Raw genomic sequence first — 23,105 nt, forward strand, 5'->3', positions numbered from 1 at the left:
AGTCTGTTGATGCTTGCAACTTATGCATGAGCAGAGCATCCTTGATAAGGGCACCAGAGGACTCAGTAGGTTAGAAACTGGTTGAGTGGGAGGTGACAAAGGGTAGTGGTAAACTGAGTTCACTCCGAGGAAAGCGACATTAGTACCAGTGTGCTACAGAGATCGCACCTTGCTTCTTTTCAACAGCTTTTCTGAACGACAGTGTAGAAGGGTTGTGAGGAAATGTCTTTTACGAAAATCTGCAACAGAATAGACACCCAGGAAGGTGTGGTAAACATGAGAAGGAATCTAGCAAAGTTTGAGGAATAGTCTAGAGCAGTGGTAGGCAACTCCACTTCTGTAGTGCTCCAAACTGGCCTGGTTATACAGGGAACTGACATCCTGCATTCCCCAGAGAACACCTGTTATAAGTAAGCAACACTTGCCCCTCAAGTACTCGAGAGCTCGTGTCTTGTCTTTCTTAGCCTCTGTCACAACTCACCCCTCCTGCATTCAGCAGCCCTCTGTCCGTCTCTCATCCCTTCAAGTCCCTGCCTTGCCCTTTACTGATTTGTTTGCCTTGTAGGAAGTAAGTGTGGAGACTCTTCTACTATCTACGGGCCTCTCTCCAGTTCTGCTGGGCCATGCACTAAAGCCTCTTACTGTACAGGGGGGAATCCTGACCCAGAGTGATGAGGACAGGGGTGAGTACTCTACAGCCCTCACTTACAGGCTAACACCTTGCCCACCAGCAACCTCTGGGGACGTGCAGGCAGCCTGCCTTAGCATTATCTCTGTGTGGGTTGAGGAGCTCCCTGTGAGCTGGTTGTGTGGGTGTTAGAGAAATTCTGCGACTAGGGTTTCTGTGTGTGTATTTGTCCTGGAGAGCTGACTATGATCCAGGTTTGTGTGTGGGTCAGAGAGCAACCTGTGATCTGGATTCTGTGTGTGTCTCTCTCAAAGCTGCCTGTGACTCTGGTTTCTCTGTGTATGTGTGTGTGTTTGAGAAATGCCTGTGAACAAGGAGTAGAAATGTATAACCTATCATTAGTAAAAATTTGTAACCTATCATTAAAATCATCCATTGTACCTGAAGACTGGAGCGTGGCTAATGTAACCCCAATATTTAAAAAGGGCTCCAGCGGTGATCCGGGAAACTACAGACCGGTTAGCCTGACTTCAGTGCCAGGAAAAATAGTGGAAAGTGTTCTAAACATCAAAATCACAGAACATATAGAAAGACATGGTTTAATGGAACAAAGTCAGCATGGCTTTACCCAGGGCAAGTCTTGCCTCACAAATCTGCTTCACTTTTTTATTTATTTATTTTATTTTATTTATTTAAGGTTTTTATATACCGGCATTCATGATAACATCACATCATGCTGGTTTACATTAAAACAGTGGTGCATAGAAAGAAAAAACAAACTGGAACTGTAGTGCGGAAGAAAGCAGTTACAAAAAACAGGGATGCTTAAACTGGGAGAGGAAGGAAAAAGAAAAGGTTAATAGCATTTTAAATATTTACAACGAACAGTTAAATGAGCTGGTTGTGTTATAGAACTTGAAGTTGAAGGACATTAACTGGAGTCCGGGAAAGCTTGTTTGAAGAGCCAAGTCTTAAGTCTCTTCCTGAAGGTTGGGGAGGCAGGGTTCCTGTCTTAGGTCTGGGGAGATGAAATTCCATAAAGGGGGACCGGCGGTAGAGAGGGCCCGATCTCTCAAGGTGATGTGTCTAGTGGCTTTGGTTGGAGGAACCTGGAGTGAACCTCTATATGCGTCTCTGGTAGGTCTTGAAGAATTGTGTAAGAGGAGAGGAATTTGCAGGTCGATAGAAGTATGTTGATGAATGATTTTGTAGATAACGGAGATGGATTTGTAGAGAATTCTGAAGTGCACTGGCAGCCAATGAAGGCTTTTTAGGATAGGGGAGATGTGATCTCTTCTTCTGGTGTTTGTTAATATTTGTGCTGCCGCATTTTGTACCATCTGAAGCGGTTTGGTATAGGAGGAAGGGAGACCTAGTAGGATAGAATTGCAATAGTCTAACTTTGAGAAAACTAATGCCTGAAGGATTGTTCTAAAGTCCTGCAAGTGAAAGAGAGGTCTTATCCTTTTCAAGACTTGGAGTTTGTGAAAACAGACTTTGGTAGTTTTGTTGATAGAAGCTTTCAAATTCATCCGATTGTCAATTAAAACTCCAAGGTCTCTCAGTTGCGTGGATTGTGGGATGCCAGGGTGAGTGGAAGTGATTTACTGTTCTCGGGAGAGATGAGCAGGAGTTCGGTTTTGGAGGAATTTAATACTAAGTTTAGACTAGTGAGGGGGAGTTTGATTTGTTGGTGGCAGTTTTCCCAGTGATCTAGTGTTTTCAAGTATGTGTCTTTAACAGGGATTAGTATCTGAATATCGTCCGCATATAGAAAATGTTTTAGATTGAGGCTGGAGAGGAGCTGGCATAGCGGTAAGAGATAGATGTTAAAGAGCGTAGGGGACAGAGAGGAACCCTGTGGGACTCCTACGGTTGAATTGTAACGTGATGATTCTTTGTTTTGGATTTTAACCTTGTAGCCTCTGTTGTTGAGAGAAGTTTTGAACCAATTAAGTGCGGCGCCAGTAATTCCTATTGCCGCCAACTGATTTATGAGGATGGAGTGATTGACAGTGTCAAACGCTGCCGAGAGGTCCAGTAGAATCAGTAGAAATGATTGTCCTTTGTCGAGGCCCATGATGAGGTAGTCTGTCAGGGAAATGAGGAGTGATTCTGTGCTAAAGGCTTTGCGGAACCCATGTTGGGAGGGGAACAGGAGATTATTATCTTCTAAGTAGTCTGAAAGTTGAGTGTTCACTAATTTTTCTATGAGTTTTGCTATGAAGGGCAGGTTGGCAATCGGGCGGAAGTTATTTGGGTCTTTAAGATCCAGATTGGGTTTTTTTAGGAGTGGTTTGAGAGAAGCCAATTTAAGGTCCTCTGGGTAGAGTCCTTGGGAGAGAGAACAATTAATGATGTCCGCCAGAATTTTGGAAATGGAGTCTGGAATTGTCAAGAGGAGTTTCGTAGAAATGTGATCCGTAGGATGAGAGGAAGGTTTCATTCTCCTTAGTGCTACTTGTATCTCAGTGGAGGCGATGGGATCGAAAGCTTCAAGACGGGTGCTTTTGAAGTAGAGATTAAAAGAAGTCGAGTATGAGGTGGTATTGGAGGGTAGCTGTGTTAGAAGGCTGGCAATTTTGTTTTGGAAAAATAGAGCTAGTTCTTCCGCTTTAGCTTGTGCTAGGTTGCTAGGAACTTCCAGGGGGTTGATTTGGGTAAGGCTAGATACGTAGGCAAAGAGTGCTTTGGCATCGAAGACCAGGTTATGGATCTTGGAGGCGTAAAAGTCCCTTTTTGATTTTAGAGTAGAGGATTTGTATTGGTGTAGTGTACATTTGTAGGCGGAGAGTGTGCTGGCACATGGGGCTTTGCGCCATTTGCTCTCTTTCTGCCTTAAGCATTGTTTTAGCCTTCTAAGTTCATTGGTGAACCAAGGTTGTCTTTTGGAAGCAATTGAGTGTTCCCTTTTTGTAAATAGTGGGCAGAGCTTGTTGGCTATATCTTCTGTAATTTTGTTCCAAGAGCAGAGAGCCTTGTTCGGGTCGGTGAGGTCTATAAGGGGAAGTTGAGTGGTCAGGAGGTTCTTAAGGTCTTCTGAGGAGCAAGATTTTCTGTAAAGGAATGTGGGAGAAGGAACGTGGGGGGTGCTGGATTCTTTCAGTGAGAATGAGGTCGAAATAAGAGTGTGGTCTGACCAAGGTACTTTCTTGCAATTGAGGAGCGATGCAGGATAGATATCTTTGTTAACAAAGATAAGGTCCAGAGTGTGACCGGCTTTGTGTGTCGGTTTGTTCACTATCTGTTTGAATCCCATTGCTGAGAGGGCTGTGAGAAAGGCTTCACAGCTGGTAGTAAGAGTGGGATTGTCTACATGCAGGTTAAAATCACCTAGGATAATGGCTGGGGCGTCCAAGTTGAGGAGAGTTGAGACTATTTCCACCATAGGAGATGCATCTGTTTCCAGGAGGCCCGGGGAGCGTAGACAAGTAGAATTTGAAGATGGTCTGAAGTGAAAAAGCCGATTTCTAGTTTGGAGTATGAGTTGGCTGGGTGTTGAGAGAATCTTAAGTTTTTTTTAGTTGCTAAAAGAATTCCGCCTCCCCTTTTTTTCTGTCTGGGGAGTGAGAAGATGTCATATGTCAGCGTCGGTAGTTGGTTTATTATGGCTGTGTCTGAGTCTTTAAGCCATGTTTCAGTTATTGCGCATATATCGGGCTTAGCGTCGGAGAGATAGTCGGCGAGAATCAGTGATTTCTTGGTTAGAGATTGTGCGTTGAATAATGATAGCGAAAATAGGGTGAGGCCTAGAAGTTGGGTGATTGGTGTAATCAGCGATTCTCCATCGCTGATGTTAATAAACATGTGGATAAAGGTGAACCGGTAGATGTAATGTACTTGGATTTTCAGAAGGCGTTTGACAAAGTTCCTCATGAGAGGCTTCTAGGAAAAGTAAAAAGTCATGGGATAGGAGGTGATGTCCTTTCGTGGATTGCAAACTGACTAAAAGGCAGGAAACAGAGAGTAGGATTAAATGGACAATTTTCTCTGTGGAAGGGAGTGGGCAGTGGAGTGCCTCAGGGATCTGTATTGGGACCCTTACTTTTCAATATATTTATAAATGATCTGGAAAGAAATACGATGAGTGAGATAATCAAATTTGCAGATGATACAAAATTGTTCAGAGTAGTTAAATCACAATCAGATTGTGATAAATTGCAGGAAGACCTTGTGAGACTGGAAAATTGGGCATCAAAATGGCAGATGAAATTTAATGTGGATAAGTGCAAGGTGATGCATATAGGGAAAAAATAACCCTTGCTGTAGTTACACAATGTTAGGCTCCATATTAGGTGCTACCACCCAAGAAAGAGATCTAGGCGTCATAGTGGTTAATACATTGAAATCGTCGGTTCAGTGTGCTGCGGCAGTCAAAAAAGCAAACAGAATGTTGGGAATTATTAGAAAGGGAATGGTGAATAAAACGGAAAATGTCATAATGCCTCTGTATCGCTCCATGGTGAGACCGCACCTTGAATACTGTGTACAATTCTGGTTGCCGCGTCTCAAAAAAGATATAATTACGATGGAGAAGGTACAGAGAAGGGCGACCAAAATGATAAGGGGAATGGAACAGCTCCCCTATGAGGAAAGACTAAAGAGGTTAGGACTTTTCAGCTTGGAGAAGAGACGGCTGAGGGGGGATATGATAGAGGTGTTTAAAATCATGAGAGGTCTAGAACGAGTAGATGTGAATCGGTTATTTACTCTTTCGGATAATAGAAGGACTAGGGGGCACTCCATGAAGTTAGCATGGGGCACATTTAAGACTAATCGGAGAAAGTTCTTTTTCACTCAACGCACAATTAAACTCTGGAATTTGTTGCCAGAGGATGTGGTTAGTGCAGTTAGTACAGCTGTGTTTAAAAAAGGATTGGATAAGTTCTTGGAGGAGAAGTCCATTACCTGCTATTAAGTTCACTTAGAGAATAGCCACTGCCATTAGCAACGATAACATGGAATAGACTTAGTTTTTGGGTACTTACCAGGTTCTTATGGCCTGGATTGGCCACTGTTGGAAACAGGATGCTGGGCTTGATGGACCCTTGGTCTGACCCAGTATGGCAATTTCTTATGTTCTTATAAAGTCAGCCATTCCAGTAAGGTGTCCTGATAGTGCTGGGACACAAAAGGTCTCTCAGAAAAATTAGGCTTTTCTGAACACATGCCAGCCTTACCATCCAGCTACCCACAACACGAGTTTCCTCCGTCTTTTTCATCTATTTGTCTGAACAGACAAATTTTATTTTGCTCTTTCTACCAAGTTACTCATCATGTTTTTCCTATTATCATTATTCTCTTTTTTTTTTTTCACGTCTCCTTAAAAAAAAATTTTCTTTCCATATTTCTTTTTTGAAAATTGTGTTTGATTTAGATTTATTTTTGCCATGCCAGGCTTCAAGAAATGTCCTTCTGCGGTGCACAGATTTTTCACAGATGGTCATGATAGCAGTGTAAGGTGCTAGGGCCCTTCTCATGATATACCAAGCTGCGCTGCCTGTGCTTGTATGTTCCCAAAAGCCAGGACATATAGAAGTCTCTCTCTGAAGGATTTCTTGGAATTGCCTCACCCATCAACCTCTGGAAGCAAAAGAAAAGTTTCAGAAGCTGTGATACCTTCACCTGAACTAAACAAAAGGCAGAGTCCACTCATGCTCAGCATCATGAGTCGATACAGTCTTGGTGAATGCAGGCATCATTCCCCCTCTAACAAAGAGATGGTAAGAGGACACTGACACCATACCATTACAAAGCCTTAGCACAGCAATGCTCAAAAGGTCATCATCAGCTCAGGATAAAGAAAACAGGTTGACATGGACAATAACGCAGAGAGCAGAATCCCTTTTTGGCGCACACAGTATATCACCACCATTCACTAAGTGATTGGAGACCTGTCAGGCCAAAATTATCTCGGCACTAAAATGATTCCTTTGGTGCAGAGAAAAAGAAATAGAATATTTCACATCACCTTTAATGCAAAAGATTCCATTGGCCACGCTAGACCTTGTTCCAGAATCAGATGGCTCTTAACCTGCAGTTCCACCCCCAAAAAAAGATCATTCCTTTTTAGAAACAAATGTGGTTGGAGTTGCCATAAATTACCACCACCTCTTCCACTAAAAGAGATTTTTCCCATTTTGGACATGATGGCCTCCAATCTGGGCACTCAATCCATTAGTCGTCCTTATCATGCTAGGGATGAAATGGTCCAAACACAAATCCATTCTCAGGATCATGAATCAATCTTTTCTAAGGACAGGTCAACATCAGAAAATCTTCCTGTGATATTGATGGGTAACTCTTAGGAGGGATCAGAGTTGTCCTATTATTCTTTCTCCTTTCATTTGGATAAGGACCAATCTATAGGTCTTCCATCAGACCTATTGGTCCTAGAGATAATGTGTTTGATCTGCTTAAATATATCCAGACATCCAACCAAGTAGTAGCAGTTCCAATTAATAGACTTCTGCAAGAATGTGGCAGATGCTGTTATCTTCTGCTCTGATAGCAAGAAACTTAGACATCAAATATAGGATACATCCAACTCCAGGCCATCTCAAGATCCAGTCGCCACACCAATCAGGAGTTGTGGAGTCAGCGTTAAAAAGAGCAACGTGGGGGTCATGTGAGGAGGTGAGCCTGGAGAGACGCTGAACTCAGGGCACCATCCTCGTTAATGCCTTAATCTGCATTCATTGTCTGCTACTGGTGTTTAATTTTACAAATCTCTTCATTCTGAGACCTCTACATGTCAGTAGATCGCTATATGGAGCAATCTCTTGGGGTGTTGCCCATAAAAGGTGGCGAAAAAGAAATATCCCAGATGGTGCCTTCTAAGATTGTGGTGGCCAGGAAAGAATCTAGAATGCTGCCTGCAGGCGAGGAGTCTGTTCTGGAGGACATAACCAAAACCATGGTTGCCACTTTGTCAGGGAAAATTGCCGAGATCTCTGATCAGATCATGGATCTAAAAAGTACACTATCTGAATTCAGCCTCTGATGGGACACAGCAGAAGGACGCATTTCAGTATTGGAGGATACATCTGTGGCTGTTGAATCGAAATTGAAAAACATAGAGAAATTACCGCTGATTCACGAAAGTAAAATAGACGATTTAGAGAATCAATCTTGCAGAAACAATCTGCGTTTCATGGGGTTTAGCGAAGGTTTGGAGGAAAGACACCGAAGCTTCTGGTCTTGTGACTGCCTGAGGCCCTAGTTTTGCCGACACTAAAAGATTGCCTAATCATTAAATGGGCACACTGGCTAGGGAGACAGCAAGTTGATGATGCAAGGCCCCGAGTCATGATGGCAAAACTTTTAAATTTCACACATAAATAGTACATTATGCAGGCCTACTGAAAAAGCAGGAAATTAGGTATGAATCGCAATGCATCAGAGTATTCCAAAATTATTCCTCGAAACTTTCTCGGCAAAGGAAGGAATTTGCGCAAGTCTGCTCTACTTTAACAGGCAAATACGCTTCATATTACAATTTCCAGCACACCTTCGAGTGTGGCATGGAGGTACCTCACAGAATTTCAGTATGGCAGAAGCTGCAAAAAAATTCTTATTGATGTCTAGAGCTGTGGGGCTAACATCAGAAAGTACTAGCCGAATACAGGCATTGAGAACCATGGTATGCACATCTTACTGTGAGCCGTATTGCAGTAGATGGGTACTGCCTGCAAGCAGACATAGGGACATATAATATTGTTGTTGATGGAATATGCCTCTCATTTATTTTCATGATTGACAATGTGTAAGAGTTTTGGGTGGAGATCACCAGGAACAGTACCACCTATGTTTTGAACTTTGACCTGACCAGACCTATCACTTCCAACAACTGCTTTGAAAGCAGATTGTGATAAATTGCAGAAGGATCTTGCGAGACTGGAAGACTGGGCATTCAAATGACAAATGAAATTTTAACGTGGACAAGAGCAAGGTGATGCATAAAGGGAAAAATAACCCTTGCTGTACTTACATAATGTTAGGTTCCATATTAGGAGCTACCATCCAGCAAAAAGATCGAGGTGTCATAGTGGATAATACATTGAAATTGTCGGCTCAGTGTGCTACGGCAGTCAAAAAAGCAAAAAGAATGTTAGGAATTATTAGGAAGGTAAAGTTATGCTTGCCGTCCGCAGCAGACCCGCAGCACGGCCCCCTCACCTTTCTACAGTGACTCCAGTTCCTGGTTCCTCCTCGCTGGCGGCAGTAGGCCATCAGCTCCGTCCTAGGGCCTCCCCCGGTGCCACTGGCCCTACTTCAGCCCCCGGCGTTCCTGGGCCAGCCACCGTGCCCATTGCTGCATTTAAGCGCAGGCTGTGCTCCCTAGCGTTGCCTTTGCAATAGGTCTCCTCGCTGCTTGAGTATTCATTGCCTCCTAGAGATTCGTCTCACTCCTACGTCCCTGTTTGCTTTTGGTTCCTGTCTCCTTGTTCCTGTCCTGCTTCCTATCTCAGATTGACTACACGGACTTTGACTTTGCTTCGCCTGACCATGCCATTGACTCTCTCCAAGCCCGGACCTCTGCTTCGCCTGACCACGCCATTGACTCTCTCCAAGCCCAGACCTCTGCTTTGCCTGACTACGCTATTGCCTATCTCCAGACCCAGACCTCCGCTTTGCCTGACTACACAACATAAATTCATTGTATTCACCGACCACAAGAACCTGGAACATTTGAGTCATGCCCAGCGTCTCAACGCCTGTCAGGCCCGATGGGCCTTATTCTTTTCCAGGTTCAACTTTGAGCTTTGTTATCGTCCAGCTGAGAAAAACCTCCGGGCAGATGCCATATCACGCTCCTTCGAGCCTAAAGATACTCCGGAAGAGCCCGGTCATATAATAGACCCAGTCTGTACCTGCCTGTTCGCTACTCACCCAGTTCCTACTGGAAAGACTGTCGTACCCTGACAACTCCAGGAAAGAGTCCTCCGGTGGACACATGATTCCAAGTTTGATGACGTCAACAGAGTTATAGTATTTAAGTGCAGGCTCCGCTCCCTAGCGTTGCCTTTGCAACAGGTCTCCTCGCTGGTCGGGTATTCGTTGCCTCTTAGAGATTCTTCTCACTCCTTACATCCTTGTTCCTGGTTCCTGTCTCCTTGTTCCTGTCCTGCTTCCTACCTCGGATTGACTACACGGACTTTGATTTAGCCACTCCATTGACCCTCTCCAAGCCCGGACCTCTGCTTCGTCTGACCTTGCTATTGACTGTCTCCAAGCCCAGACCTCTGCTTCGCCTGACCACGCCATTGACTTTCTCCAAGCCTGGACCTCTGCTTCGCCTGACCACGCCATTTACTCTTTCCAAGCCCGGACCTCTGCTTCGCCTGACCACGCCATTGACTGTCTCCAAGCCCAGACCTCTGCTTCGCCTGACCACGCCATTGACTTTCTCCAAGCCTGGACCTCTGCTTCGTCTGACCACGCCATTTACTTTCTCCAAGCCCGGACCTCTGCTTCACCTGATGATGCTATTGCCTATCTCCAGACCCAGACCCCCACTTTGCCTGACTACGCATTGCCTGTCTCCAGACCCAGACCCTTACTTCAATTCGACTATGTTTGGCTTTCTCCGTGATCAGACCTCAGCCTTGCTTGCCCCTGCCTCTGGATTGCCACCAGCCCTGACTCCAGCCTGTTTCTTGACGCCTCTTCAGCTTACTTCCTGGTCTTGGTCTACTCAGGCTTTGGCCTACTCTTGCTCGGGCATCCCCTTTCTGCCTTCGTTCCTTTGGTGCCAGAGTCTCCAGGACATTACTTTGTCAAGTATAAGACTGTACCATCTCTCCTCTGCTGTCTCTGGGCTGAACAGACTTCTACATCGACTACCTATAGAGGCCCGCCTAATTCCAGCTGGCCCCGGCACCCAAAGGTTCAACCCACGGGTAACGAAGGCTGGTATTGCGTCAAACCCACCTTGGCCCAAGGGTCCACCTCTGATGCAACAGGTTGCAAAGGTCATGGACTCAGTGGAGCCGTATGCCCTCCAGACCATCCCTGGCCTGGCATCCAAGGTACAAGAACAGCAGTTTCTCGAGGCACTGGCTTCCTCCATATATCGTCTCCATGCTCGGCTTGATGCCCTCACCAGCAAGCCGGTTCCTACACTGGCTCCTCCTCATCCACAGCCATCACGTCGATGCCGCGAGCCCTGCTGTGACCCTACCAGCAACCCCACGCTTCAACGGTAACTCCAGGCTCTGCAGAGGGTTTATTAACCAATGCTATATGCAATTTGCTTGGCAGCCTTCCATCTTCCAGGATGAGCTAACCAAAGTCACCTTCATCCTGTCTCATCTCAAAGGGAAGGCGCTGGACTGGGCTTTGCCCTTATGGGAACAATTGGACTCTCTCTCCTAAGGGAGTTGGCTCAGTTTGTGGTGGTGTTTTGACGGACCTTTAATGATCCTGGGCGGCATACTGTGGCAAGCACCAGCTTGTTACATCTTCGTCAAGGACAGAGATGTCTTTTCAACTATACTGTTGAGTTTTGGACTTTGGCTTCAGAGCTCATCTGGCAGGAAGACTGCCTACGAGCCATCTACCTGGATGGACTTTCCTAGCAGCTGAAGGATGAGCTGGCTGCAAGGGAGCTCCCTTCCTTCCTCGAGGACCTTATAGATTTGACAGGCCGAATCGACCATCGTCTCTAAGAGCATTACCGGGAGAGTTGGATGCCCAGGAAGCCCTCTCGGGTTCGATCCCGTTCACTACTGACCACCAGCCCTGCCTTGGGTAGAGTCTCCATTGTGGCTAAGACGGAAGAGCTCATGCAGTTGGGCCATGGGCGGCTGACCCCAGAAGAGTGCCTCCGCAGAGACAAACAGGTCTGTCTCTGTTTTGCGGCACACCTGGCCACCATCTACAGACCTGCCCAGTCCGGGAAACTTCTCAGCCTAAGTTCAGTAGGGTCCTGAATTTGAATGCAACCTCTCCGGCCCCTAAACTGTCTGTACCGGTCACTCTGAACTGGGACTCTCTGACCTTCCCAGTTCTTACTCTGGTGGATTCTGGAGCAGGAGGTAATTTCATCCTTAAGGACATAGTTCAACTCCTGGGTATAAAAACCCATCCCCTGGAGACCTCCTAGTGCATAGCTTCTATTTATGGGGAACTGTTACCCGGTCAAATATTCCTCACCAGTGAGCCAGTTCAATAATGCACTGGTGCCCTCCATATGGAAGAACTTGAACTATTGGTATTGGAGAAATCCATCCATCTGGTAGTCTTAGGACTACCCCAGCTCCAACGTCACTCTCCCCAATTTGATTGGGGTTCACTGCAACTGGTGGAGTATGGCTCTTCCTGCCGCCAGTCCTGTCTACAGAAAGTGGTACCGCCATCCATAGTTCCTCTGGCTACCACTTGTTCAGGCATACCCGCTCCTTATGCGAATTTCGAAGATGTATTTTCCAAGCAAAAAGCATACCTTCTCCCACCTCTTTAGAGGTTTGATTGTCCCATAGATCTCCTACCTGGGACCACACCTCCCCGAGGACGCACCTATCCTCTGTCTCTCCCAGAGACAAGAGCCATGACAGAATACATTCAAGAAAATCTTGCAAAGGGATTCATCCACCCCTCTACCGCTCCTGCTGGGGCAGGATTCTTTTTTCTGACCAGGAAGGATGGATCGCTCAGGCCGTGTATTGACTATCGCGGCCTAAACTCTATCACTCATAAGGACAAGTACCCGCTGCCGCTAATCTCGGAACTATTCGATCGCTTGCAAGGAGCATCTATATTCACTAAGTTGGATTTACGCGGTACGTATAACTTGGTGCGGATTCGTCCCGACAACATTTGGAAGACTGCTTTTAACACCCGAGACGGGCATTACGAATACCTGGTGATGCCCTTCGGTCTCTGTAACTCGCCCGCAGTTTTCCAACGAATGATGATCGAAATTTTCAGAGATTTGCTGTATACCAAGTTTGTGGCACATTTGGATGTTATCCTTGTCTTTTCGAAGGATCTGGCCACACACCGCACTGATGTCCGTACCATCCTCCAACGCTTCTGTGAGAATCACTTATTTGCGAAGTTGGATAAGTGCTTATTCGAGAAATCTAGTCTACCTTTCCTTGGATATATTATTTCCCAACAAGTATTCTCTATGGACCCTGCCAAGTTGAAAGGAATCCGGGATTGGCCGCAACCCATGGTCTCCAGCGCTTCCTGGGATTCCTAAATTATTATCGCCATTTCATTCCACACTATTCAACCTTGGCTGCGCCTCTGACTGAATTGACTTGCAAGGGCCAAGACACTTGAAATTGGATACTGGAAGCCATCTCAGCCTTCCACCACTTTAAAGAAACTTTCCAGGCGGGGTCTTGTCTTCATCACCCAGACCCGAATCGCCCATTTAAAGTTGAAGTGGATGCCTCTGCGATTGGGGTTGGGGGCGGTCCTGAGCCAACGCACTGCTTCCGGATCTACAGACCCATGTTCATTCTATTCTCGCAAGTTCTCATCTGTGGAACAGAACTATAGTATTGGAGATCGAGAGCTACTTGCCATCAAATTAGCCCTTGAAGAATGGTGCCCGTGGTTAGAGGGCACACAACATAAATTCATTGTATTCACCGACCACAAGAACCTGGAACATTTGAGCCATGCCCAGCGTCTCAACGCCTGTCAGGCCCGATGGGCCTTATTCTTTTCCAGGTTCAACTTTGAGCTTTGTTATCGTCCAGCTGAGAAAAACCTCCGGGCAGATGCCATATCACGTTCCTTCGAGCCTAAAGATACTCCGGAAGAGCCCGGTCATATAATAGACCCAGTCTGTACCTGCCTGTTCGCTACTCACCCAGTTCCTACTGGAAAGACTGTCGTGCCCTGACAACTCCAGGAAAGAGTCCTCCGGTGGACACATGATTCCAAGTTTGATGACATCAACAGAGTTATAGTATTTAAGTGCAGGCTCCGCTCCCTAGCGTTGCCTTTGCAACAGGTCTCCTCGCTGGTCGGGTATTCGTTGCCTCTTAGAGATTCATCTCACTCCTTACGTCCCTGTTCCTCGTTTGTTCCTGGTTCCTGTCTCCTTGTTCCTGTCCTGCTTCCTACCTCGGATTGACTACACAGACTTTGATTTAGCCACTCCATTGACCCTCTCCAAGCCCGGACCTCTGCTTCGTCTGACCTTGCTATTGACTGTCTCCAAGCCCAGACCTCTGCTTCGCCTGACCACGCCATTGACTTTCTCCAAGCCTGGACCTCTGCTTCGCCTGACCACGCCATTTACTCTTTCCAAGCCCGGACCTCTGCTTCGCCTGACCACGCCATTGACTGTCTCCAAGCCCGGATCTCTGCTTCGCCTGACCACGCCATTGACTTTCTCCAAGCCTGGACCTCTGCTTCATCTGACCACGCCATTTACTTTCTCCAAGCCCGGACCTCTGCTTCACCTGACGATGCTATTGCCTATCTCCAGACCCCCACTTTGCCTGACTACGCATTGCCGGTCTCCAGACCCAGACCTTTACTTCAATTCGACTACGTTTGACTTTCTCCATGATCAGATCTCAGCCTTGCTTGCCACTGCCTCTGGATTGCAGCTAGCCCTGACTCCAGCCTGTTTCTTGACTCCTCTTCAGCTTACTTCCTGGACTTGGTCCACTCAGTCTTCAGCCTGCTCTTCCTCAGGCGCCCCTGTCTGCCTTTGTTCCTTTGGCACCCGAGTCTCCAGGACACTGTCTTGTCAAGTGGTTCTGTGCCATCTTTCATCTGCTGTCTCTGGGCTGAACACACTTCTACATCGACTACCTACAGAGGCCCACCTAAGTCCAGCCGGCCCCAGCACCCAAAAGCTCATCCTGCGGGTAACGAGGGCTGGTATTGGTGAAGCTCCAGTTGGCCTCTGTCCATCAGCCCACTCCGCCTGCCAACGGTGGGGACCTGTAGGTCTCCTACCTACGGGTTGCGTAAACTCCACCTCGGCCCAAGGATCCACCTCCAATGCAACAGGTAATGGTGAATAAAATGAAAAATGTTATAATGCCCCTGTATCGCTCCATGGTGAGACCGTTCCTGAGTACTGTGTACAATTCTGGTCTCCGCATCTCAAAAAAATATAGTTGTACTGGAGAAGGTACAGAGAAGGGCAACCAAAATGATAAAAGGAGTGGAACAGCTCCCCTATGAGGAAAAGCTAAAGAGGTTATGGCTCTTCAGCTTGGACAAGAAACAGCTAAGAGGAGAAATATGATAGAGGTCTTTAAGATTATGAGAGGTCTTGAACGAGTAACGAAGAAACTTAGAAATGACGGCAGAAGAAGACCAATGGCCCATCCAGTCTGCCCAGGAAGCTTTCACACTCTTTTTTTTTTCTCATATTTATCTGTTACTCTTGGCCCTTAGTAACCTTTTGGTTCTGTTCCCCCCATTAATGTAGAGAGCAGTGTTGGAACTGCATCTAAGTGAAATATCTAGCTTAATTAGTTAGGGATAGTAACCGCCTCAATAAGCAAGCTACACCCATGCTTGTTTACCCCGACTATGTAATTCAGTCCTTGGTTGTTGTCTGTATATATATCCACTTTTCTTCATTCCCCCTGCCATTGAAGCAGATAGCTATGCTGGATATGCATTGAATCGGTTATTTACACTTTTGAATAATAAAAGGACTAGGGGTCATTCCATGAAGTTAGCAAGTAGCACATTTAAGACTAATCGGAGAAAATTCTTTTTCACTCAATGCACAATAAAGCTCTGGAATTTATTGCCAGAGGATGTGGTTAGTGCAATTAGTACACATAAGAACATAAGAAAATGCCATACTGGGTCAGACCAAGGGTCCATCAAGCCCAGCATCCTGTTTCCAACAGTGGCCAATCCAGGCCATAAGAACCTGGCAAGTACCCAAAAACTAAGTCTATTCCATGTTACCATTGCTAATGTCAGTGGCTATTCTCTAAGTGAACTTAATAGCAGGTAATGGACTTCTCCTCCAAGAACTTATCCAATCCTTTTTTAAACACAGCTATACTAACTGCACTGACCACATCCTCTGGTAACAAATTCCAGAGTTTAATTGTGCGTTGAGTGAAAAAGAACTTTCTCCGATTAGTCTTCAATGTGATACTTGCTAACTTCATGGAGTGCCCCCTAGTCTTTCTACTATCCGAAAGAGTAAATAACCGATTCACATCTACCCGTTCTAGACCTCTCATGATTTTAAAAACCTCTATCATATCCCCCCTCAGTCGTCTCTTCTCCAAGCTGAAAAGTCCTAACCTCTTTAGTCTTTCCTCGTAGGAAAGTTGTTCCATTCCCCTTATCATTTTGGTAGCCCTTCTCTGTACCTTCTCCACCGCAATTATATCTTTCTTGAGATGCGGCGACCAGAATTGTACACAGTATTCAAGGTGCGGTCTCACCATGGAGCGTTACAGAGGCATTATGACATTTTCCGTTTTATTCACCATTCCCTTTCTAATAATTCCCAACATTCTGTTTGCTTTTTTTTTGACTGCCGCAGCACACTGAACCGACGATTTCAATGTGTTATCCACTATGACACCTAGATCTCTTTCTTGGGTTGTAGCACCTAATATGGAACCCAACATTGTGTAATTATAGCATGGGTTATTTTTCCCTATATGCATCACCTTGCACTTATCCACATTAAATTTCATCTGCCATTTGGATGCCCAATTTTCCAGTCTCACAAGGTCTTCCTGCAATTTATCACAATCCGCTTGTGATTTAACTACTCTGAACAATTTTGTGTCATCTGCAAATTTGATTATCTCACTCGTCGTATTTCTTTCCAGATCATTTATAAATATATTGAAAAGTAAGGGTCCCAATAAAGATCCCTGAGTGTAGCTGGGTTCAAAAAGTTTTGGATAAGTTCTTGGAGGAGAAGTCCATTAACGGCTATTAATCAAGTTTACTTAGGGAATAGCCACTACTATTAATTGCATCAGTAGCATGGGATCATCTTAGTGTTTTGGTAATTGCCAGGTTCTTGTGGCCTGGTTTAGCCTCTGTTGGAAACAGGATGCTGGACTTGATGGACTGACCCAGCATGGCAATTTCTTATGTTCTTATATGATAGAGGTCTTTAAAATCATGAGAGGTCTAGAATGGTTTAAATGTGAAAATGGTTGAAACTTCCCCAAAGCTGATGACTTTAACATCTATTAATAACAGAGGGAAAACTTTAATGGATCAGGCATCAGAGGCTAAAGTGGCAGATGAAAGTAATACAGCAATGTGTGCAAGTAACTTGCCCCTTGAATTAGATCTAGACGTGACTGAGCCTGAAACTATTACCTTGACAGATGTGTGGAGAGCTGTTATGAAAATGGAGAGATTATCTCAATCTATGTCCCAATCCACCAATTTTGCTTTAGAAACTAAGAAAACATTAGAAAACCATGGAAAACGTTTAGAACAACTGGAAACTTCAAATACAGCTACAGCTATGCAAATAGTATCATTGCAGACATCAGGAACTACTTTCATTAAAGATTCATAATAATAAGTAAAGCTGCTGCCTTCATCTCAATTTTGATCAGTTCCTAGTTAAGTTTTAGGTTGCTATGGGAGTAGGAATGTGTCTAACGTCCTTTAAATGTATTAGTGAATTCATTATATGTCTGGTAGTGGCCTACAAGGGACTGATAAAACTCTCAATAAAGTTTTTGTTGGTTTGGGTTTTTTTTGTGAAAGTGGCACCTGCCTATAAATTAAGGGATGAGCTAGGAGTGGGTGGGCGAGGGGTGGGAGGGTTGGGAAATACAAACAGTCTAACTTCAGTTAGTCAGCCAGAGTGACTCACTGCTCTCTTGATTAACAAATGTTGGTCCCTATTCAAACCCAATCACACTACCTCAACACCTTTCCAAGGTGAGTAACTGAGTTGAACTTTTCAACCTTTTTACTTAGGTATACACTGCACCTAGCTTATTTCTAGCTTCTTGCTACTTTTTGGGGTGGTTTTTTTAATGGTTTTTTGTTTGTTTTTTTAAATACAAACACTCAGTTCTGCTTACTAGCTGCCTTACAGACTTTTAAAAATAAACACACTACCTACTGCTTACTAGCTGCCTTATTGACTGACTATTTAAAAATACAAACAGTCTAACTTGTTTATTCACTGCCTTACTATTAAAAGCACAAACACACTAAACAATATTCCCAGCAAGGGGACAGTAGTTAATTGATTTATAAGGGAACGATTAGTCCCTTGTTTTATCTCAATCTCTAATTGACTCTTGTTGTGAAAAACATTTACCTCTTGTTTTACTAATTGAGATGACTGTTTACATATCAAACATTGTGGTGGGGTGGGAACAAAGACAGAAACCAAAATTACCTACTTTTGAATTCCTTCAATTTAATTCCTGCAACTCATGCTGTAACAATAGCAAACTAATCAAATGCAACCCTCAACTTGGTAGTTCCCATTTGTGTGGCTGATTTATCCTGCTGTCTATGGAGAACACCTGTAATAGGTTAGTAACTTCTTTCTGGGTGTATGTGTTGAAGAGCTGCCTGCTACCCGGGATTTTGGGTGTGATGGTGTTGGAGATCTTCCTGTGACCTGGTTTCTTTGTGTATCTTGGAAAACTGCCTTGTGACCTGGTTTTATATATATATATCAACATCCCAAGTGAGAGACCTCTGGGCTATTCTGGACACCAGAATGAACTTCAAAAAATTCATTCACAACACCACAAAGGAATGCTTCTAGAAGCTACATGTTCTAAAACAGCTAAGACCTCTCCTACACTTTCATGATTACCGTTCAGTCCTCCAAGCCATACTATTTTCAAAGATAGACTACTGCAACACGCTACTGCTCGGCCTCCCCGCCTCCACAACTATACCTCTACAAATGCTGCAAAATGCCGCAGCCAGGATCCTCACAAATTGTCAACATAAAGACCACATCACACCGATATTAAAAAAAACCTACACTGTCTTCCCATCCACTTTAGAATACTGTTCAAGTCACTGACCATCATCCATAAAACCATCTATCATCATTTCTCACTCCAACTAACAATCCCATTCGAACCCCATACTTCCAACAGGCCGATTAGAGCCCCCCACAAAGGAACTCTCCAGGCGCCCCCTTATAAATCCATCTCTCACAAGTCCCTCCAAAAACGGGCACTGTCCACCGCGGGACCGCAGCTGTGGAACACACTTCCCGCAGACCTCCGCCAGGAACATTGTCTGCTCTCCTTTAGAAAGAAATTGAAAACCTGGCTGTTCTCTCAAGCCTTCCCCTGACAAATCCCCTCCCCAACCACTATCAAAAGGAAATGTTATGCTTGAACCACTCAGTTAATTATCCATGCTAATCAATGGTGTACTATATCGTTTTTACTCTTAGGAGAGCTTTGTTAAACTAATTCTTCTTCTTTCTATTGTCCTGTATTGTAATCCCTGTTCAATGTCACTTTCTTTCTTCTGGTTATTGGTTTTCCCCTGGTTATACTGTGAATCGGTACGATAAGACTTTGTCTTGAGCATTGGTATATTAAAATAATTTAAATAAATAAATAGAGAGAGAGAGAGAGATGCCTGTGACTCATGTTTCTTTGTGTGTCTTGGAAAGCTGTCTTGTGACCTGGTTATATATATATATATAGAGAGAGAGAGAGAGAAAGAAATGCCTGTGATCCAGGTTTCTGGGTCTGTGTGTGTATTTCATTGCTGCCTGTGATCCAGGTTTCTGTGTATGGTTGTGTGAGTTGCAGAGCTGCCTGTGACTCGTGTTTCTTTGTGTCACAGAGGTGCCTCTGAACCCTGTTGTCTTGGTTTTGGATGCAGGGGTCCTGCGGTTGAATGAAGGGTGGCGCTCAGGGGAAGCAGCACAGCAGAGCCAGATGTGGCTGCTCCCAAATCAGACGTACTTGAATGTGGAGGAGGATGAAGGCAACACTCTGGAGAGGAAGAGGAACATCATTTGCTGCCTGCTCATTCAGATCATGAAGAAGGAGAAGGAGATGCATATTGATAACCTCGTCTTCCAGGTAAGGGGGAATGCAGGTGGGAAACTGAGAGATCCCTCACACTGCAGGCTGAGTAACATCGGGGGAGGGGGTCCAGACTGAGAGATCCCTCACAATGCACGCTGAGTAACATCGGGCTGGGGGGGACAGAGATATTCCCCCTGCATGCTGAGCAACTTCAGGGTGGACTGAAAGATCCCTCCCTCTTCCACTGAGTAATGGAGATTGAGTTACCTTCCTATACACATTGGTAGCAGATGAGGCAAGTTGAAAAAAATCCTGAGCAACAGACTATTTTAATTTGACTCCTATTTTTACGAATTTTTAGTTTATCTGTCGGTTTATAGATTATCTTTACTAACAGCTAATTTATTTCTTTTATCTTGTGTAGCTTTTAGCTGTTACTATTTTATTAATAATTGCATTTCCGAATATGTTTTAACTTTTGTAAACCGATGTGAAGGTCCATCAACTGCGGGAGGAGTCACAAAAAAGGTAAGGTGGCGGAGTGGAGACATCAGGCAGCGACAGTCGTAACAGTACCCCCCTCTGCGGGTACCAGGTTTTGGCTTCAAAGGATGCGCGAGATGATGGAGCATCTCTTTATCAAGGATGTTAGCCTGAGGCTCCCAAGAGTTTTCTTCGGGGCCAAAACCTTCCCAAGAAAGAAGGTATTCAAATGTTTTGCCTCGTCTTCGGACATCAAGAATAGCTTCGACCTTATATTCTAGGTAATCTTCTGCATTGATGGCAAGTGGTTCCTGAGTCTTGGAAGAGAATTCGCTGAGTATGAGAGGTTTCAAAAGTGAAAAGCGTTGTGGATGTTTAGTCCTGGTGGTTGCTTCAGACTGTAAGTGATGTTGCCAAGACGTCGGAGGATTGGAAATGGTCCAACGTAGCGAGGAGCAAATCGAGTGGAGGGTAACTTCAGTCTGAGATGTTTGGTGGATAACCAGACTTTATCACCAGGTTTGAAGACAGGCGCTTGAGAATGGTGAGCATCATAAAACTTCTTAGCATGGTCACTCGCTTTCACTAGCATATCTTTAGTCTGAGTCCACAGATTATGGATTTCATCAGCAGTAGATTGAGCTGCTGGGGACATCACCGAGAGCTTCAGTGGAAGTGGCGGTGTTGGTGAACGTCCATATACCATTTCAAAAGGTGTTGATCCAGTTGATGTTGCTGGATGAGAATTGATGGCGAATTCAGCCCAAGGTAACAGTTCAGCCCAGTTATTCTGAGGCAACTCACGTAGGCTCGAATGAACTGTTTTAAGGTTCTGTTCATCCGTTCTGTTTGGCCATTTGAATGCGGATGATAGGCTGAAGTGTAATCTAGAGAGATGTCGAATAGCTTGTACAAGGCCCTCCAGAATCTTGCCGTGAATTGGAATCTTCGGTCTGATACTATGTGTTTTGGTAGGCCGTGAAGGCAAAAATGTGTGATATGAAGAGCTTCGCAAGCTCCAAGCCTGAAGGTAAGCCAGGCAGCACCACGAAATGGGCCATTCATTCCTCCAGAAAGGGGTAAATCGACTACAAAGTCAGTAGCAATGTGTGACCAGGGCTGTTCCGGAGCTGGCAGCGGTTGCAGCAATCCCCACGGTTGGTCAGAAGCGGGTTTGTGTTTGGCACAGTTGGTACAAGATGCCACGTAGGATAGTGTATCTTTTTTGATAGTAGGCCACCAATAGAACTTCTGGATCTTGAGCAGGGTGCGGTGTTGACCAGGATGACCAGCCAGCTTGGAATCGTGCTCCCAAAAGAGCACTTTCTTCCTGAGGTGTTTAGGCACGATGGTTTTACCAGCGGGCACAGAATGTGTAGTCGCCAAGATGACTTTCTTCGGGTCAATTATGTGCTGAGGTTCTTCAGGCACATCCTCTGAGAAAAAGGAGCGTGACAAGGCATCGGCTCTGGTATTTCTATCTCCGGAGCGATATTTAAGCACAAAGTCAAAGCGATTGAAGAATAAGGACCATCTAGCTTGTTTGTGGTTAAGACGTTGCACATGGCAGAGATACTCTAGAATTTTATGGTCCGTGAATATGGTTATTTGATGTTGAGCGACTTCGAGCCAAGGCCGCCATTCCTCAAATGCTAGCTTAATAGCCAAAAGCTCTTTATCTCCGATCCCATAGTTCTTCTCTGCCGGGGAGAAACGTCGTGAGAAGAAAGAGCAGGGACGTAAGGATTTGGAGTCTCCAGTTTGGCTCAATACAGCCCCCACACCGACATCAGAAGCATCAACTTCTACGATGAATGGCTTGTTGGGGTCAGGATGACACAAGCATGGTTCTGTGGAAAAGGCATTCTTTAATTTCTGAAAAGCGGAAATGCCTCCGCAGACCATTTTGAAGCGTTGGCACTCTTGCGGGTCATTGCGGTCAAGGGAACTGTTAAAGAAGAGTAGTTCTTTATAAAGCTTCTATAATAGTTGGTAAACCCCAAAAATCGTCTCAGGGCCTTCAGGCTGGTAGGTTGGGACCAATTTTTAATACTCTCTAGTTTTTGAGAGTCCATCTGGAAGCCATCTTTAGACATGATATAGCCAAGAAAAGGCACAGAGTCTTTATGAAATTCGCACTTGGATAGTTTGGCATAGAGCCGGTGTTCACGGAGTCGGCGTAGTACTTGCTTGACATCCTCTAGATGAGTGGGCAAATCCTGAGAAAATATCAGGATATCATCCAGGTATACCACAACACTCTTGTACAACAGGTCCCGCAAGATGTTGTTCATCATGTTCTGAAATACAGCAGGTGCGTTGCACAGGCCGAAGGGCATTACTAAGTACTCAAAATGGCCGTCTCGAGTGTTGAAGGCTGTTTTCCATTCGTCGCCACTGCGAATGTGAACTAAGTTGTAGGCCCCCTTCAGGTCAAGATTTGAGAATATTTTGGCCCCCTGAAGCCGGTCAAACAGCCCTGAGATTAAAGGCAGGGGTAGCGGTCTTTAATCGTGATCTTGTTCAGACCTCGGTAATCGATACAAGGGCGTAAGGTACCGTCCTTCTTCCCCACAAAGAAGAAGCCTGCGCTGGCTGGAGACTTCAATGGTCTAATAAACCCCTTCTGTAAATTCTCCTCGATGTAGTCAGACATAGCCTTGTTCTCAATCACTGAGAGTGGATAGACACGTCCTTTAGGAGGTTCAGTATTGGGTTTCAGTCTTATGGCACAGTCATAGGACCTATGCGGAGGAAGAATGTCAGCAGCTTCTTTGGAAAACACATCACAAAAATATGCGTATTGAGGCGGCAGTCCCGGCATCGCTGGAGTTGTAGGCATGCAGATGACAGGAGCAATCTCCTTAAGGCACTTTCCATGACAACCTCGTTCCCAGCGGGAGAGTACCAAGGAAGCCCAGTCAAATTGGGCACCAACCCCAGGACGATAGGGTGCATGGCCTTCTCTAACACAAAGAAGGGAATTGACTCTGTATGGAGAACTCCGGTGCGAAGAATTACCGGTTCGGTTTGGC

General features: G+C 45.2%; 1 protein-coding gene across 1 annotated transcript in view; it reads left to right on the forward strand.

Annotated features, from left to right (window-relative positions):
• Positions 1-23,105, forward strand: part of LOC115086658 (cullin-9-like) — a 582,584-nt gene that overhangs the window by 404,419 nt on the left and 155,060 nt on the right. Inside the window, exons 28-29 of the mRNA XM_029592817.1 lie at positions 566-683; positions 19,439-19,641. Of these exons, the coding sequence (XP_029448677.1) occupies positions 566-683; positions 19,439-19,641 (321 nt within the window). The remainder of the gene's footprint in view (positions 1-565; positions 684-19,438; positions 19,642-23,105) is intronic.

Source organism: Rhinatrema bivittatum, chromosome 3 (assembly GCF_901001135.1).
Source record: "Rhinatrema bivittatum chromosome 3, aRhiBiv1.1, whole genome shotgun sequence".
Classification (NCBI taxonomy): domain Eukaryota; kingdom Metazoa; phylum Chordata; class Amphibia; order Gymnophiona; family Rhinatrematidae; genus Rhinatrema; species Rhinatrema bivittatum.